General features: G+C 39.7%; 1 protein-coding gene across 2 annotated transcripts; it reads right to left on the bottom strand.

Moving 5' to 3' along the window:
• Window positions 1–3,002: 3,002 nt before the first annotated feature.
• Window positions 3,003–14,211, bottom strand: LOC133421808 (NLR family CARD domain-containing protein 3-like). 2 transcript variants are annotated; one of them, XM_061711578.1, is made up of 11 exons: window positions 13,859–14,211; window positions 13,532–13,578; window positions 13,214–13,450; window positions 11,161–13,054; window positions 10,890–11,066; window positions 6,489–6,644; window positions 5,229–5,402; window positions 4,921–5,094; window positions 4,391–4,564; window positions 4,119–4,168; window positions 3,003–3,872 (listed from the first exon to the last, which is right to left on the bottom strand). In XM_061711578.1, exons 1-11 carry the CDS (start codon window positions 14,119–14,121, stop codon window positions 3,349–3,351), a joined length of 3,870 nt encoding a protein of 1,289 aa, XP_061567562.1. In that variant the 5' UTR covers window positions 14,122–14,211; the 3' UTR covers window positions 3,003–3,348. The 2 variants fall into 2 exon arrangements, with proteins under 2 accessions (XP_061567562.1, XP_061567565.1); XM_061711581.1 differs by having other exon boundaries at window positions 13,532–13,575.
• Between the last annotated feature and the right edge of the window lie 1,970 nt (window positions 14,212–16,181).

The raw sequence follows: 16,181 nt of genomic DNA, 5'->3' as shown, positions 1-16,181 counted from the left end.
GGCCCTGAAACGCAAACAGCAGGTTTCCCCCAGCGTGTCGCAACCAAAAGGCGTCGGTTTGATTAAGGCTGAGCCACGCATCAGTGCTGCTCCTGGCAGTGAAACCCCTGATGCCTGTTTCAAACCATTCATTTTTGATGGGTTAGTTTCACTGACAGGCGAGTCTGATGATCAGCGTCCGGTGCGCATTCTGCGTGACACTGGTGGTTCTCAGTCGGTGATCCTCGCGAACGCGTTGCCTTTTTCGGAGCAGTCTGCCTGTGGTTATGGTACTGTTTTGCGCGGCATTGAGATGGGTTATGTTCCCCGTTCGGTACATCGCATACATGTTCAGTCCAAATTGGTTAATGGTTTCTTCCCTGTTGCTATCTGCCCTGCGTTGCCAATTAGAGGTGTAGTATTTTTAATGGGTAACGACATAGCCGGTGGCAAAGTTACTCCTGCGCTGGAAGTGTTGGACATCCCTCAGTGCCCACAAACGGAAAGAAATCTGCCACCTACTGATCTGTTTCCGTCTTGTGTGATCACTCGTGCACAAGCTCGCAAATTTAATGATGTTTCGCTCTCTGACAGTGTGCTGATGCCCGCTTTTTCAGGAGAGGTTGAGACCGACAATGAGGCGGAGAGTGCCGCTGACTCTCTTTGTATAAGTGCTGCTGAGCAGGTGCGTCCTGTCAGCCCCGAAACAACCTCTCCTGACGGCTTGTCTCTCCCGGTGTCCCGCGATCGCCTATGTGCTGCGCAAAGGGCTGATCCGACACTGCAGAAATGCTTCTCAAGTGTGGTGAGTGCCAACAAAGCAAAGGGTGAGAAGGTGGCTTATTTACTAGACAGTGGCATCTTGATGCGTAAATGGTCCCCACCTCTCTCTGATTCAGATTGGAGCACTGTGTTTCAAGTAGTTGTGCCCTCTGTGTACCGATCACATGTGTTGTCTGTAGCACATGAAAGTCAGTGGTCTGGACACTTAGGCGTTACAAAAACCTACCAGGTTATCCTCAAACACTTCTTCTGGCCTGGTAATGAAAGAAATATATGAAAAAAAATATCTGCATTATTTCAATCTCAGTACTTCATATCTTTCTGTTTTTGAGCCGCAGTCATCCATTTGCCGTAAAGACTGAAATAGGAGCGCACATGAAATGTAAGAGTGGCTGATTTGACCACGAAAGTACGAATGACGGCTGCTGGACTGCAGTGGTCGACTGTAGGGATGAAAGTCGGCTCCCGTCTCAAAACATTTGGGTTGTCATTGTCTTCCCGTGGGTTTGGAAGAGACTGCAAGGAAACAACCAAGAAAAATATTCGAGTGTCGAATAGGACCGTCAGGAGTTGCAGTGGTAAATGAATTCTGGACAGAATACCGACCAAAAAAAAATTAAAAACTTCATTTCAATCAGACGTCACGGTCTGTGGACAAACCGCACAAGCCCTGCCCACTGAGTTTGATGGCTGGGTTTGACCGTTTAAATTATTTCATGACAACAGCACTCACACAAGAGGCATGAAATGAATGAATACCCAGTGAAATCATTAAATATGTTTTTAAATAAAAGTTTTCTTAAAAAAGGACTTTTTAGTATTTAAATTCATTATTTAAAGAGGTAGATTTCATTATTAAATAGCATATTTCATCATTCTATGTTCACAAGCTTATCATGAGGAGGAAGAGAACAAGGACTGCTACGTCGCCCGGATCGGCGTCACCGGGGCCCCGCCCTGGAGCCAGGCCTGGGGTTGGGTGCGCGTCGGTCCGTGGCAGACCCCCAGTAGCGGACAACCTGCGCCGCAGAATCGTACTTTGGCTTTCTTTTTTTAGCCTTTTTAGCAGGGCGAGCCGTTACAAGTTACGCTGGAGGTGGTATTTTTGGCTGCGTTTTCTCGTTTTCTGCGCCATTCTTCAGCAAACGTGACTCGAGTGTGTGTGAAGTTTTCCGGCAAGATTTTCGACGTGACGAGTGCGCGCATGGGACAGAGGGGGGTGTGGGCCGGACTTAAAATGAAGGCATCTGATTGGTTCTTTCCCCCCTGCCAATCCTCTGGTCCTGTGACCAATCAGTGCCATTCGGTGCGCAAAAAACAGATTGGAGTTTTTACAGGTTTTTTTCTTTCCTTTTTCTGAACACATTATTCACTGGCTACTCTCAGGATGGACCATTTCACCCAGTATAACAATAAATGTTTTTAAATACGATGGCCCCCCTGGCTATTTCACACAAGGCCTCGCAAATCTCTCAAACAGCTCTGCATACACATACATACATATACACATACATACTACAGCACACTTTGTCTTACTGCAAATTTTATTGGTCTTTGTAGATTTGACTTCTTATTTAACTATTCAATTTAATCAACACATTTAATTAAGATTTTCTGCAAAATGCTCACAATCGATAAGATAAGGATAATTTAATAGCATTTAATAGAGCATTGTAATAACGTATAAATAATAAAAATCTAAAAATAGTCTGATAGACTGTTTAATATACAACACATGACTTATTTTGGAATACAAAGAACCAACTTGACTATGACTTTGCTGTGTAAAATGTGAATTAAGTTTTATTAGTAACTTTGGTAAGTTTAAGATTTCATAAATAACAACGATGGAGGGGGGCCCAAAAATCACAGTCTGCCTAGTGTAGTCCATTTATTTAATCCGGCTCTGCGCGTTCCCCAAAGTTTGTGGGGGCGTGGCTTTGGACGGAGCGCTGACGGGAGGGGGAGGAGGGAGCGGGGCTTAGAGGAGGTAACATTACAGACTATACCTTTAAGAGACGAAGCCCAAAGTGTAAAAATGCGTGATATGCAGAGATATGCAACAGTTCTTAAAAGCAAGCTAATATTCTTTGAATGAAATTGAGAGTTATGTTTGAATATAAAAGAAAATGCTTGTTGCTGCTTTGGTGGATGGATACATTATATTTACATAGAACAATTGACAGAAACTTTTTATACCACTTACAATGGAAAAAAGAAATATTCAAAATAGCAGAAAAATTAAGTTCAGAAAGTACAAATATGTAAAATACAGCAACATTTTATAGTCAAATCAAATACAACATGAAGCTTACATAAACGTGTGTGACGTGCTTTTTTAATGTACCATGAGATTAAAGTACAATACAACAGCTCCCTTTGTTGTGATTGATGTTTTTACATCTCTGTTAATATGAACTAGATTTTGGGGGGAGGAACCACTCTAGTCCATCACCTACATCCTCTGAGTGGGCCTCTATCTACATGAATTCTCAAATTTTACAACATTTTATTGAATGTGTCACAGTTTTTTTAGACACCTACCCTTAACAATTAAGCCGAGTCAGTGACTTTTGCCTCTTTTCATTATTCCATATGTATTTTCCTGAGGTTCACAGATCCACTTTCAAGTCCAAAACCAGGATAGAGTGGTTGAGTGAAGGTTGTGCGTGCAGTGTACAGATGTGTCAGTGTTTCAGGAAAGACTTCAAAGAAGGATAACATTCCTGCTGGCCAGTCCAGATACACTCCTACGTTGCTTGTTTTTGACACCAAAAATTTTTCAGGTGAATCGTTGTGATGAAAACTTCCTTCAATTTCCCAGCTCCAAGACTTTTCATTTTTTCCCAAAGAGAAGTCAACTGAACAGTCCCCATTCCTCACAATACTTTTGTATGCAACTCCAACTTCACCTGATTTTGAATCAAACTCAACCTCCCAGTAATGACGACCAGTCAGAGCCTCCTCACAGAGCACTTGAGGTATAGCAAATCTATCTGGATGATCAGGATATTGTTGCATCTCTGTGTCAAATGTTGCCATTTTGTTCTCCTCAGTCAAAAGGATCATCTTTCCAGCTGTGTTGGGATCCAGCGTCAGATCACAGGCGTCTGCAAATCAGGACATACAGAATTGTTCTTGATCTCTACCTTGGTAATATTTAAATGAGTAATATTCAAACAGCATATTGGTAATCAGCATAGGTTACTGCAAATTAGTCCTAATTTAATTAGAAGAAACATACAACTGAAAAAAAAAAATAATACGTAAAAACATACAACTGCAGTTTAACTCTTGACCTGTGAAACTCATCACATCAGTGATTGAGTTTGCATAAGAGATAATTATGTTCTTACATTGTCTGAGTAGCTTCAGATTGACCCAGCATTCTTCATTATGGTCCACACTAATGAGAAATAAAAAAAATGAAAGGTAAAAACTACAAATACACTGTCATCGAACAATTTTTACCTTTTGCCAAGTACCAAAGTGGTTTTTGATGTTTCTTGTCTTGTTTATTCTTATTTTAATGATTCAGCTTAATTTTTTTTCTTTTATCTCTTTGAATATTTAAATTTCAATCTCTGTCAATGACATTAATGTCATTCAGATAACCTGTAAAACATACTTGAGGTTCTCCAGACTGCAGCGTGAATCCTCCTGTATTTCAGTCAGCAGTTTGATTTGTTGATCAGTGAGGTAATTGAAGCTCAGGTCCAGCTCTCTGAGCTTGCAGTGGTCAGACCTCAGAGCCGACGCCACAGAGGAACATTCATCTCCTGTCACTTTACAGAAACACAACCTGCAGGATACAACCAGCACTTTAGAAAAGCAGCAGAATTCATTATCAGTACCAGTTTCCCATGATGTCCCCTTTGCTCTTCATATTTATTTTTGTGAGCATAGAGCTGATGTGACAGAAAAGCCATTTAGAGATACTTGTTGCAATATTTTAAATAAAGCATTATCAATTTGTTTTTATTTTGTTTTCTGTTTTTCAAAATCAGATATCAAATTTTGCAATAATAATAAATACAGAATACGACCATTTCAATATCATTATATTTCAACATGTTATTATTGCTATATTGTAAAATATTTATACATGGCTATAATTGGGAGAAATCAAAGTGATTAATAGTTGTTTATTATTCTCACCTCAGAGTTTTCAAGCTGCAGTGTTGGCTCATCAGTGGATTACAGAGCTCCATCAGTCCTGAGCTGTGCAGGTCGTTGTAGCTCAGGTCCAACTCTCTTAGACGGGAAGGTCTGGAGCTGAGTTCTGAGCCCAACATCTTACAGCCTTCAACAGTCAATTTGTTGTGACTGAGACTAAAAAATGATCAACATATTAAATTATCAGAGAGTAAAGAATATTAAAAAGCATCTTATATTTGTACTAAATCTTATTAAATATAAGAATTAGACTATTTGAAAATGTTCTTAGCACCGGTGACAACCTTTACCTCAGTGTCTCCAGTTTACAGTTTGCACTCGTCAGTGCTCTTGAGAGGACTTCCATCTCTGAATCTGTAAAGTTGCTGTAACTCAGTTCCAATTCTCGCAGGTTGGATGGTTTGGATGTGAATGCTGTTGCGAGCTCCTTGCAGATATCAGAGATTCCAATGTTTCGGTTCAGCCTTTTGATACATAAAAATTACAATTATTTTAAATTAGAGGTATAATTGGGTGCAACGTCATTGTTTACGGGTCAGATTTAGGAATGACATGATCATAAAAACTGATGGTGAATATAAACGAAGAATGTACATTAAAAACGTTGTTATTTATTGGAGCCATCTGAAAATGGTTTGGTAAGTTGAAATGGAAACATGTAAATCCAGGAACAACCAGAGTGTTACTAAGAACGTTATTGTCTTTATTCTGATGGTTGTCCACATGGATGTTAAAATCACTAACAATAATTAAACAGTAAAAATCAACACATAATGTATAATAGACAGCAGTTCACTGAGGTCATAAAAAAGTCTGCACAGTATTTGGGGGCCTGTGAACATTCAGAAACAGCTGTATAACCACACATTCAAAAGACTGAAAACTTCCAGGAGTAAACTGCTTACATTGAAATTATTCTTTAAATAAGACTCCAATCCCTCCTGCTGTCCTGTTCACTGATAAAACTATAACCAGGATGGGTCGAGTACAGCTGCACTGTTATTTTGGTCTAACCAAGTTTCAGTTAAAAACATAAAATCCACGGTGTACTTAGTGATAAATGAATTAATTAAAAATGTTTTTTACATCTAAAGACCTAACATTTAATAAAGCCAACTTAAGTGTTTTAGAGGAATTATTTCTGAGACACTGTTACTGTGGAGCCAAATTCCAATTTGGGTTAAGGAGGAAGACACCACCTCCACCTTTTTAAAAACAACGTTATAGCGTTTCTGTTCAGTAAAGCCTAGTTAGTGTAAACTCTAGTGAGTTAGGGCCAGTAGTCATAGCTGCAGCTACAGGACAAGACTAGAGCAGGCTTGTCTTGAACATAGCTTTGCTGTAGATATCTTGCTATAGACCTACGCTGCAGGGGGACACCAACATGTTCTGCTGAGTTCGGCCCCTCACCCTTTTGTCTCTCCTCTTCTTTCCCAAATATTCATGTATCTTTAATAAACAAAGTACTTCAAACATGAACTTGGTGGACACATCTCGACTCTGTCCTTAATTCTCAGTTCAGAGTTGTTTAGAATTCGTATAAAATTAACCTGAGTTTCTCCAGTTTTGGGTTGTTCAGCCCAGCAGCGGTCACTGAGATCAATGAAGTTGTCCACACGTCACTCAGCTCCAACTCTCTTAGATTTGAGAAGACCGATTTAACTGCCAGTTGATTTAGCAGATGTGATATCCTGTTACCTGAGAGACTGTAAAAACAAAACAAAGAAGAAAGAGAAAAAATTACATCTCATTCAGGATTTCTTTAACTTTTCTAAGTTGCTCATAAAAACATGTAATGACTGATAACGTTTATTTGTAAAAAAAAATTTGGCCAAAGCTAAATTTCTTTTGACACTTGAACCCACTGCTTTTTTTTTATCTGATGTTTGATTCCTGACAGGCAGCACGGTGGCTCAATAGTTAGCACAGGATCTATGAATCTCATGAAATATTGAAACTAAGGTTCACATAATATTGTATAATCATATTGTTGGGCCACAGTCCTGTATTGTACATGGTAAGACTTAATTTAAATTCTGAGGCGTTTTTAAAGTTCATAGTGTGAGCTATGAAGAAAGCCACAGCTCCTATTTTAGCATGAAGAGATACTAGCTATGGGCCGGCCTTCTCCATTATCAGGCCTGAAGAAGCGTTTATTTGCTTTGAAATGGCAACCACAGTCTGCAGCGCTGCAACGAGTGACTCGCAAACGCTCCGAGCCCCAGATGAGCCGAACGAGGGACCCTTCACGTTGCTGGATCTTGATGACATGTTCTTCCACAATAGAAAACAAAGCCCTTTCCAGTTGAATGACCAGAGCGCACTTGTTAAGTTAGTTTCACATTGGTGCATCTCTGTGTGGGAAACATCAGAAGAGCTTGGTTTCCTGGTGGTGAGAAGTTATTCTAATGTCTTGGGTTTTACTTTCTTCTCTATTCTCTCATCCTCTCCTACTAACCCCCACACACACTGTCAAGTTGTTTGGTGTTTTGTTTGATTTTGCCCTCAGCTTCTACTCCAACTTGAAAGAGTTTTGTCAATGCAAGGAACAACTCCAGTCTGTTTCCCTTTTTTGTTTTTTATTGAAGTTCTTTTTTGAGTGGTGATGAAGGGGTTTCTTGGTTGTAGTAGCAGAGATAGTGGTAATGGTTGCAACCTGATCTCACAAAAATCTGTGAAATGCCCACGACCTCCCACCAATATTTACCGTGGTATCAACACGGAAAGTGGTATAATTCCGTGTGAGCACCACAGATATTGTACCATGCAAAGTCAATGGGATCCGTGGTCGTGATATATACACGGATTATGACATTATTATTATTTATATATTATTCTTTGTTATAGTGGCTAAATTATGAGTTTTTGTCGCGCAAGGTACTGTTTGTTACTGTCAGTTTGTAAAACAACAAACAACATATAAAAAATTCAGACTCCTAGCTAAAAGCGTTAATGAACTATGCAAAAAAAGACACAAAATAGGCCCGGTTCCATTAGTCAGGAGGATCTCAGACCTATACGTTTCTACACCCTCTAGGTACAAGGTACTCTTTGTTACTGTCAGTTTGTAAAAGCATGTTTTTAACGCTGTAACGCAGACAGACGTTAGTTTGGTGCAGATCGGACCTGTACTTTTCGATGGGCGGGGCTCTGAAACGTCACCTTTTCCAACATTCGAACGGACGCCGTTGTCACAACATTTGACCAAACCAAGTAAAACTTGACCTGTGGCCTCCATATGGGGCCTAGATTGGGCTTGCCAAGTCTCAACTCTGTGAACCCTCTGCAACGCCAACTAGCTCTGTGGAAGTCATAAAGCCACGGGACCAAAAGACCCTAGCAAAGGGCCTTCTGCCTTACAACATAGTCAAAAATCAGCCTCCCAGCTCAAAGCATTAGTGAATTATTCAAAAAACACACAAAAAAGGCCCGAAAAAGGCACCACACATGGTGACCTTTGACACTTCCGAAGGTCGCACGGGTCTGGACCTCGGCACAGTGGATGAGAGTCACCTCCTGATACAGAGTCTAGAATTTCAGCCTCCAAGTTCAAAGCGTTAGTGAACTGTGCAAAAATAGACACGAAATAGGCCTCATAGGCAAACCTATAACAATACATAACAAACCTCCTGTGCCTACTGAGCATTAATAACATGTCATGATCGAAGGAGAACTAATTAAAACGGATGAACCTATTGTATTATTGAATTATCAAGGACACTTTTGTGTTTTTGTGTTTAGAAATGTTAAAGATATTAAAAGAAAACCATAACACAATGAGGAAAATACTGTGGCGAACAAGTCGTGCCCAGAGTGTGTCTCGAACCACAGTCTCCCAGACCACAGTCAACTGCACTAACCAGTCGGCCAAATGCTGATGTGTTGCCCAGGCGGGCAAGGCCTTATCTTATCTGTGGTCGTTACACTATGTTCCAAAAAGTATTGTTTTTAATGGACAAGATCCGGCATTTTACGTTGAATTCTATTTTTCAGGTTTTAAAATTCTAGCTAAATACATAAAAAAGGGAGGTGAGGTGTGAGCTTCATAACAAAACTTCTGTGGCTACTGAGCATTAATAACATGGGGTTAGCCATAGAAAGGGGCGATAATGAGGTGTGAGCTCCATAGCAAGCATTAATAACATGGAGTTAGCCATAGAAAGGGGCGATAACAGCCTCCTGCGCCTACTAGTAGGTAGAGTAGGACCCTACTGGCCCATATCTATGGGATGATTGTTATCGTTTTGTCCTTCATTCAATGGTATGACAGCAGTCAAATCGGGTGATGGATCCCATTGACTTCGCATAGTACTATATCCGTGGTGCTCCCATTAAAACCTCAATAAAAGACTGCTAAAACAGCGTTAAAAACATGCTTTTACAAACTGACAGTAACAAACAGTACCTTGCGAGACAAAAATTCATAATTTAGCCACTATAACAAAGAATAATATATAAATAATAATAAAGTTATAATCCGTGTATATATCACGACCACGGATCCCATTGACTTCGCATAGTACTATATCCGTGGTGCTCACACGGAATTATACCACGGAAAATAGTGGTGAGAGGTCGTGGGCATTTCACGGATTTTTGTGAGATCAGGTTGTAATGGTTGGGTACAGTAGGGTAACAGTGTAACAGTAGTAGTAGTAGTAGTAGTAGTAGTAGGTTGAAAACATTGTCCTTTCTTCATTCCATCAACAAGGTAAGTATTGTCAAAGTATCCCACCAGTTGCGTGTTGACCTTTTAACTGAGGGGTTTTTGTTGTGCAGGTTATTTGGTTCCTTCTCTTCAAGCTCTCATTGCTTGGTTTTCAACACCAAACTTTTCTGGCTTTGTCTTCAGCTCCACATGTTACTCTGAAGGCAATATGGTTTTCTTCAGGAAGTTGGTTTGACCTGACAGGAAGTTGGGTACTGTGGTGCTCACTGAATGTTGGTCTGCCCCCTGCAGGTCTGGATGAAGATGTGGCTGTTGTGTTGTGAATATGAATGAAGATGTGGATGTTCTTTGCTGTTCAGGCAGCTGGCGTGACACACACGTACACTCTTATCTTGGTCATTAAGCCTCCGAGTTTGTTTTCACTGGAAGAGACGAAATCTCTTCCGCCATTTTGAATCACGCGAGACTCAGTCACCACATGATTTTGTCAGCCATCCATCTTTCTTTTCATATGTTTGAACAGCCATCTTGACTGACTGACACACACACACACACACACACACACACACACACATTTATCCCAGGTGTTGTCTCGCTATATTTTAACACTTGTAGGAATAAATTCGGATTCATTTGAATGAGAGAAGTTGTTTGTGTTTGTTTTATACATATTTGTCACAGCTGCTGGTTGCAAAGGTCTGTGGACTCTGACCACCTGTGGCAACATGCTGGCACGTATGGAATAACTGCTACTTTGAGATGTTTTTGCTGTTATTATTTTCCTGATAAAATCAGGTGGTGTCCCATTTTCATTGATTCATGTTGATAATTAATTTTAATAAGTCATCTTCTATTAATTATTAATAACTAGAACCTAGAAGTCCTACTCAACAGTGGAACACACCACTGGATGTCTGACCCCACAACCTCCAACCGTCATAGCCAAGGATTATGGCAAGACACATCACATAAAAAACGTGCAACCAAAGAAAGGGACGCAGAGAGTACACAAAGAGACTTGAGATTGTGTGTGTATAAACACACACACACACACACACACACACACACACACACGGGTTAACAAGAGGTGTGGACGATACAGACCGACAGGGAAGTCAAACAAGTTTGGAAAAAAAAAATTAGTCAAGAAAATTAGCCAACACATAGTCAGCCAACTTTGGAAGAAAATTGCCTTTTTTTCTCTTTTCTGTTTCTTCACTTATCACTCTCATTAAAAATGACAGAGGTACTTTAAAAAATACATTACAAAAGTTTTACGAACCTGAGAGCTTCCAGTTGACACAGTGGATTTATTAGTCCGTTAACCAAGATGTGAATGTGGTCATCAGAATAGTTGTTATTGTTTACCAGATGCAGCTCAGTCAGCACAGAGTTTGGCATCTGCAGAGCTGAAGAGATTGCTTCACACTCCCGAGAACTGAGATACACACCTGAGATTCTGCAAAATTTCAGAGACAGCCATTCAAAACCGGATTGTTTTTTTTTTGTATTTGTGAACATAAATTGTCATTACTGAAACAAGTTTTACTCACATTACTTTCCTGCTGTTCCTCACAGCTGGGAGAAGCCTTAAAATACCTTTTGTTGTTGGCCTGAATTTCATCAGGTTGAATTCATCCAGAGGTGTAGGTGACATGAGAATGGAATCTGCCAAAGCTGAACACTGAACAGGGGAGAGTTGTGTTTCTGGACTCTGATTTGGTGCAAGATACCGCTGGACAGCATCATGTATGGCAGTGTCCTTCAGCTCAACCAGGCAGTGGACAAGGTTCAGGCATCTTTCAGGTGAGCAGTCATCTAGATCTATTTCTTTTAGACTCTTCACAATCTCTTCAACAACTTCAGAGTGTTCCTCTGTCTGCTGAATCAGGCCGTAAAGCAGTTTTTGTGTTGACTGTAAGGACAAACCAATTAGGAACCTGAGGAACATGTCCAGTTCTCCCGTTTCTCTTGGAGCTGAATTAGCTATTGCAATTTCCATCAACTCATCTAGGGGTAGATCAACTGGATCTGCATCCAGGACAGACTCAAGATCCTCATCAGATCCTACCAGCAAGAAATTCTTGAGGATTGGAGACTCAATGGATTTTCTTGCGAAACTTCGGTACACAAAGAGAGCTGCAAAATACTCCTGGACTGTCAAATGCACAAAGCAGTAGAGTTTCTTGGTATTGAACACACTCTCCACTTTGAATATCGCTGTACAGAATCCACAGTAGACTCCAGCTTTGTCCATGTCAATGCCGTACTTTTTCAGATCTTCCCCACTGAAGATGATTTCACCTTTTTCCAACTTTTCAAATGCCAACCTGCCTAATCTGGAGATGAACTCCTCATTTGACTTGAAGATCTCCTCTGCTTCAGTCTTCTCCTCCTCGTCGTATTTGTCAGTAGCAACCGTCATCTGGATGAGAAAGAAGTGCGAGTACATCTCAGTGAGAGTTGTCGGTGTCTTTATGGTTTCATCTTGAGTGTTGCCTGATTTTAAAAGCAAATACTCAAGAACTTTTGAGGCAATCCAGCAGAAGATGGGGATGTGACACATGATGTATAAGCTTCGTGACATGGTGATGAGGTTGATGATTCTTTCAGCGACCTCCTTGTCCTCAACTCTGTTCCTGAAGTAGATCTTCTTTTGTGGATCATTAAAACCTCTGACCTCCGTCCAAAGGTAAACATATTCTTGAGGGATACGTTGAACTGCTCCTGGTCTTGATGTTATCCACACAAGTGCAGAAGGAAGAAGATGCTCTCGGATAAGGTTGGTCACCAGCGTGTCCACTGAGGATTTCTTTGAGGGCTCTGAGAGTCTTTTGGTGTCTTTGAATTTCAGTTTCAGCTGACTTTCATCGAGACCATCAAAAATGAACAAGACTTTGTATGTCTTTATTTCTGAAAATATTATTGCTGGTGCTTTGTCACTAAGCTGTGGATGGAATTCCCTCACTAGTTCCTCAAGGCTGAACTCATCATCTATGACCAGATTCAGCTCCCTGAATGGAAACATGAAAATGAAGTCCAAGTCCTGATTGGCACGACCGTCAGCCCAGTCAAGAATGAACTTCTTCACAGAGACAGTTTTTCCAATTCCAGCTATTCCCTTGGTCATCACAGTCCTGATGGTTTTCACTCTTCTTTCATCTCGCTTAAATGATGCTGTGTTTTCTGGAGTGGTGTTAAAGATATTATTGCAGTTGATTTTAATCCCCTCTGCTGTTTGGTTCCTTGATTTATCTTCAATTTCCCAAATCTCATGTTGTTTATTGATATCTTCATTCTCTCCTTGAACAATGTGAAGCTCTGTGTAAATCTTGTCCAGTGGTTTTTCATCCTCACGAGATTTTCCGGTGCCTTCAAGCTGCCACGAACACTTTTCCCTCAAATATTCTTTGTTCCTTTTGATGATCTCTTTGAAGAAATCTTCAGCTGCACAAAACACATTGGTCAATGTTTTAAGGCCTCATGGTATGTTTTTGGTTTCAATTTTGACTCAAGGTCACTATTATCTTACAAGAATTAATTTATCGTTATTTTTAACGATTCAGACACAAAAGGGGAAGACAACTTTAAATAACTTTCACATACTGGGACTTATCTCAGGATGAATTTCTTGGAGGATCTTGTAGAAGGCAGATTTAGTTTGTGTACATGTCAGAGCTCTGTAGATTTCCCTCATCTGATCCTGCTCCACACCTTTACTCTTGATTTGGTTGTACATCTCTTTATGCATTATGCCTCTCTGAAGCATCAGATCCGCTATTGGCATCACTAAAGTAATGTTCTGAATGAGGTCAGCCCTGTTTCTGTCCACCCAGTCAGCTTCTGTAAAAACAAAACACCTAAGTGTAGTAATATTTCACAGAGCAGTTAGGGTTGGCCCTCATTTTATTGACTGTAACTCACCTTTACTATCTGCTTTTGCAGACTCAGCATCAGATAAGAAAAGGCTGCTAAAGAACAAAAGGCAGTTTTTGCAGTTTTAACAGGTAATGATGAATGCCAACAAAAGAAATAAAATATATATAGAAAAGATTATATATGTCTATATATATAGGTCTATCTATATATATATATATATATATATATATATATATATATATATATATATATACACACACATATATATATATATATATATATATATATATATATACACTCACACACACATAATAGTTGTATTTATCATGTTTTTATGTACCATGTTTAGTTGAATGAAAATAAAATACTCACCCTAGATTATTAACTTCAGGTGTCCTGTGCTCATGAACCAAACCTCTGTTATTGTCACTTTCATCTTTTTCTGCTTTCCTGCAGGAAGTCTCTTCGACTGATTTTGCATTGATCTCTCCCACCTGTTCTTGCAGAATCCGTCTTTGGAGCAGATCGGACTTCTCTCCACCTTTGTCTGTGATGGAAAAATCTTCTGCCTTTTGGTACATTTCATGGTCTTCCTTCTTCTTACCCCCCTGGAGGGCAGAACACTGACCCCCCATGGTGATTCTTTCTTCAAGATGTAAAAACAGTCAAAAGATAATGTTCCATTCTTGGTTGTATCACAGAATTCTCCTCAAAACTGTTTAACTTAACCCTCCTGCTTTTATATTGGGTCAAAGTGAAAGCGAAAAGCAAGAGGGATCTTAATCTAGATCAGACTTTCGCAATAAGAGCGTGCTCTGGCTGGTTTCCAGCATCCAGGCCCGGTTTGGTCCACCCATCTGCAAGCCCAGGCAAAATTACCTGGCCATGCCTATGGCCGCGCAAAGTGTAAGGAAAAAGAGGCTTCTGAGGCAACCAGAAGCCTATCTTCAGAAACCAATTAGTCATGTGACTGAATGTTTCATCCCTTGTTTTTTATATAGTCTATGCTCTGAGGTGGTCATCAGAAAAGGGTGAGGGAGTTCTGGTAAAATGGCAATGTAAGGAGACTCTAAACACAGTCTCTTCTGATAACTTAAAGAAAAAAAGTTTATTAGATCACATTATCCCAACAAAGATTTAAGGTTAGTCTCTTTGTGAAGATTGTTACTGAATTTTTTCTACGGTATAAAATGAAAGCCAGAATTTCCACTCCAAATGGCAGCAAATAAACACAAATTCAACACAACGGGTGAGACCCCTACGAAAAAACATAAACTGCAAGATACTAGACTATGACGACTCTGCAGAGAATGCTCCTAAAGATCTTTGGGATTGAGATTGCCTGCACTGTGGTAAACTGCATATTCTGTAACTGTCAACCGTTTACCTGTAAATGTTCCAGCTGTTGAGGTTACTGTGGTGGAGGATGGTGGCCACTAGTGGAGAAAGCACAAAATGAGGGAAAAGTGGTTTTCTTCATTGGATCAACCGATTGACTTCAAAGGGAGAAGAGAAATTAAATTCCCTAATAACTGAACTACAATGTAAAGACAACATGGGTTAATGTTAAATTGCAAATACCAGTGAAGGTTAAAGTTTTAGTTGCTAGTATAATTTCAGTTTTCTTGCGAGAGCCTGTCATTGACAGTGCTACTGCTCTCTATTTCTCAGGGTCCCAAGCTACCTTTTATAGAAACATTTCATCCTTAAAAATGATTTAATTTAATGCTTGAGGGTTATATTATAGGACAACATCAAAAGAAAACTAATCTTTATATGCAAAACAGTTTAAGGCATACTTTTGTTTAATTCAAGAAACTCAATTCGAAAATGTGTGATCCTGGATCAACTGATGGATGGAACGAGACTTTAATAACTAGAAATCCAAAGTCAATGTTTCTCTCAGCTGTGGAAGAGAGAGAAATCATAGATATTGTAAATAAATGTAAAAACAAGGTGTCAACTGACCGTGATGGTATAGATATGACAATACTTAAAAAGGTTATGGAGGTGATTGTTCAACCACTGACATACATCTATAAATTATCACTGAGAACTGGGGCATTTCCAAAAGAAATGAAAACTGCAAAAGTCATCCCACTGTACAAAACTGCAGACTGACACCAATTCACTTATTCCAGGCCTGTTTCTTTACTCCCACAATTTTCAAAAATTTTAGAAAAACTATTTATTTACAAATTGGACAAATTAATAACAGACAGACAGACAAAAACTGCTTTCTGAAAGCCAATATGGATTCAGATCTCAAAGATCCACATTGTTGGCAGTCCTGGAATGATTAGAAGAAATCACCAGGTCCATAGACAAAAAGAAATTGGCAGTTGGGTTGTTCATTGTTCTTAAGCATTTGACACAATAAATCATGAAATAATCCAAAAAACGGGTATCAGGGGAGTGGTGTAATGCTGGATGAAAAGTTATTTAAGAAACAGACAAGTTGTGAAAATAGGTGGCATCAATCATCATGTTGGACATTCTATGTGGTGTCCCCCAGGGGTCAGTATTGGGACCTAAACTCTTTATTCTATACAGAAATGACATGCAAATTTCCAAAAGTACTACAATTTGTTCTGTTGGCTGATGATAAACATTTTCAGTTAAGGGGAGAATTTACATCAGTTTATGGAGGAAATTACCTCAGAATTGAACAGATTTCGTCAAAACAAAGTTTATG

The sequence above is a fragment of the Cololabis saira genome, chromosome 21, assembly GCF_033807715.1.
Source record: "Cololabis saira isolate AMF1-May2022 chromosome 21, fColSai1.1, whole genome shotgun sequence".
Classification (NCBI taxonomy): domain Eukaryota; kingdom Metazoa; phylum Chordata; class Actinopteri; order Beloniformes; family Belonidae; genus Cololabis; species Cololabis saira.
This window is presented reverse-complemented; position numbering and strand designations above follow the sequence as displayed.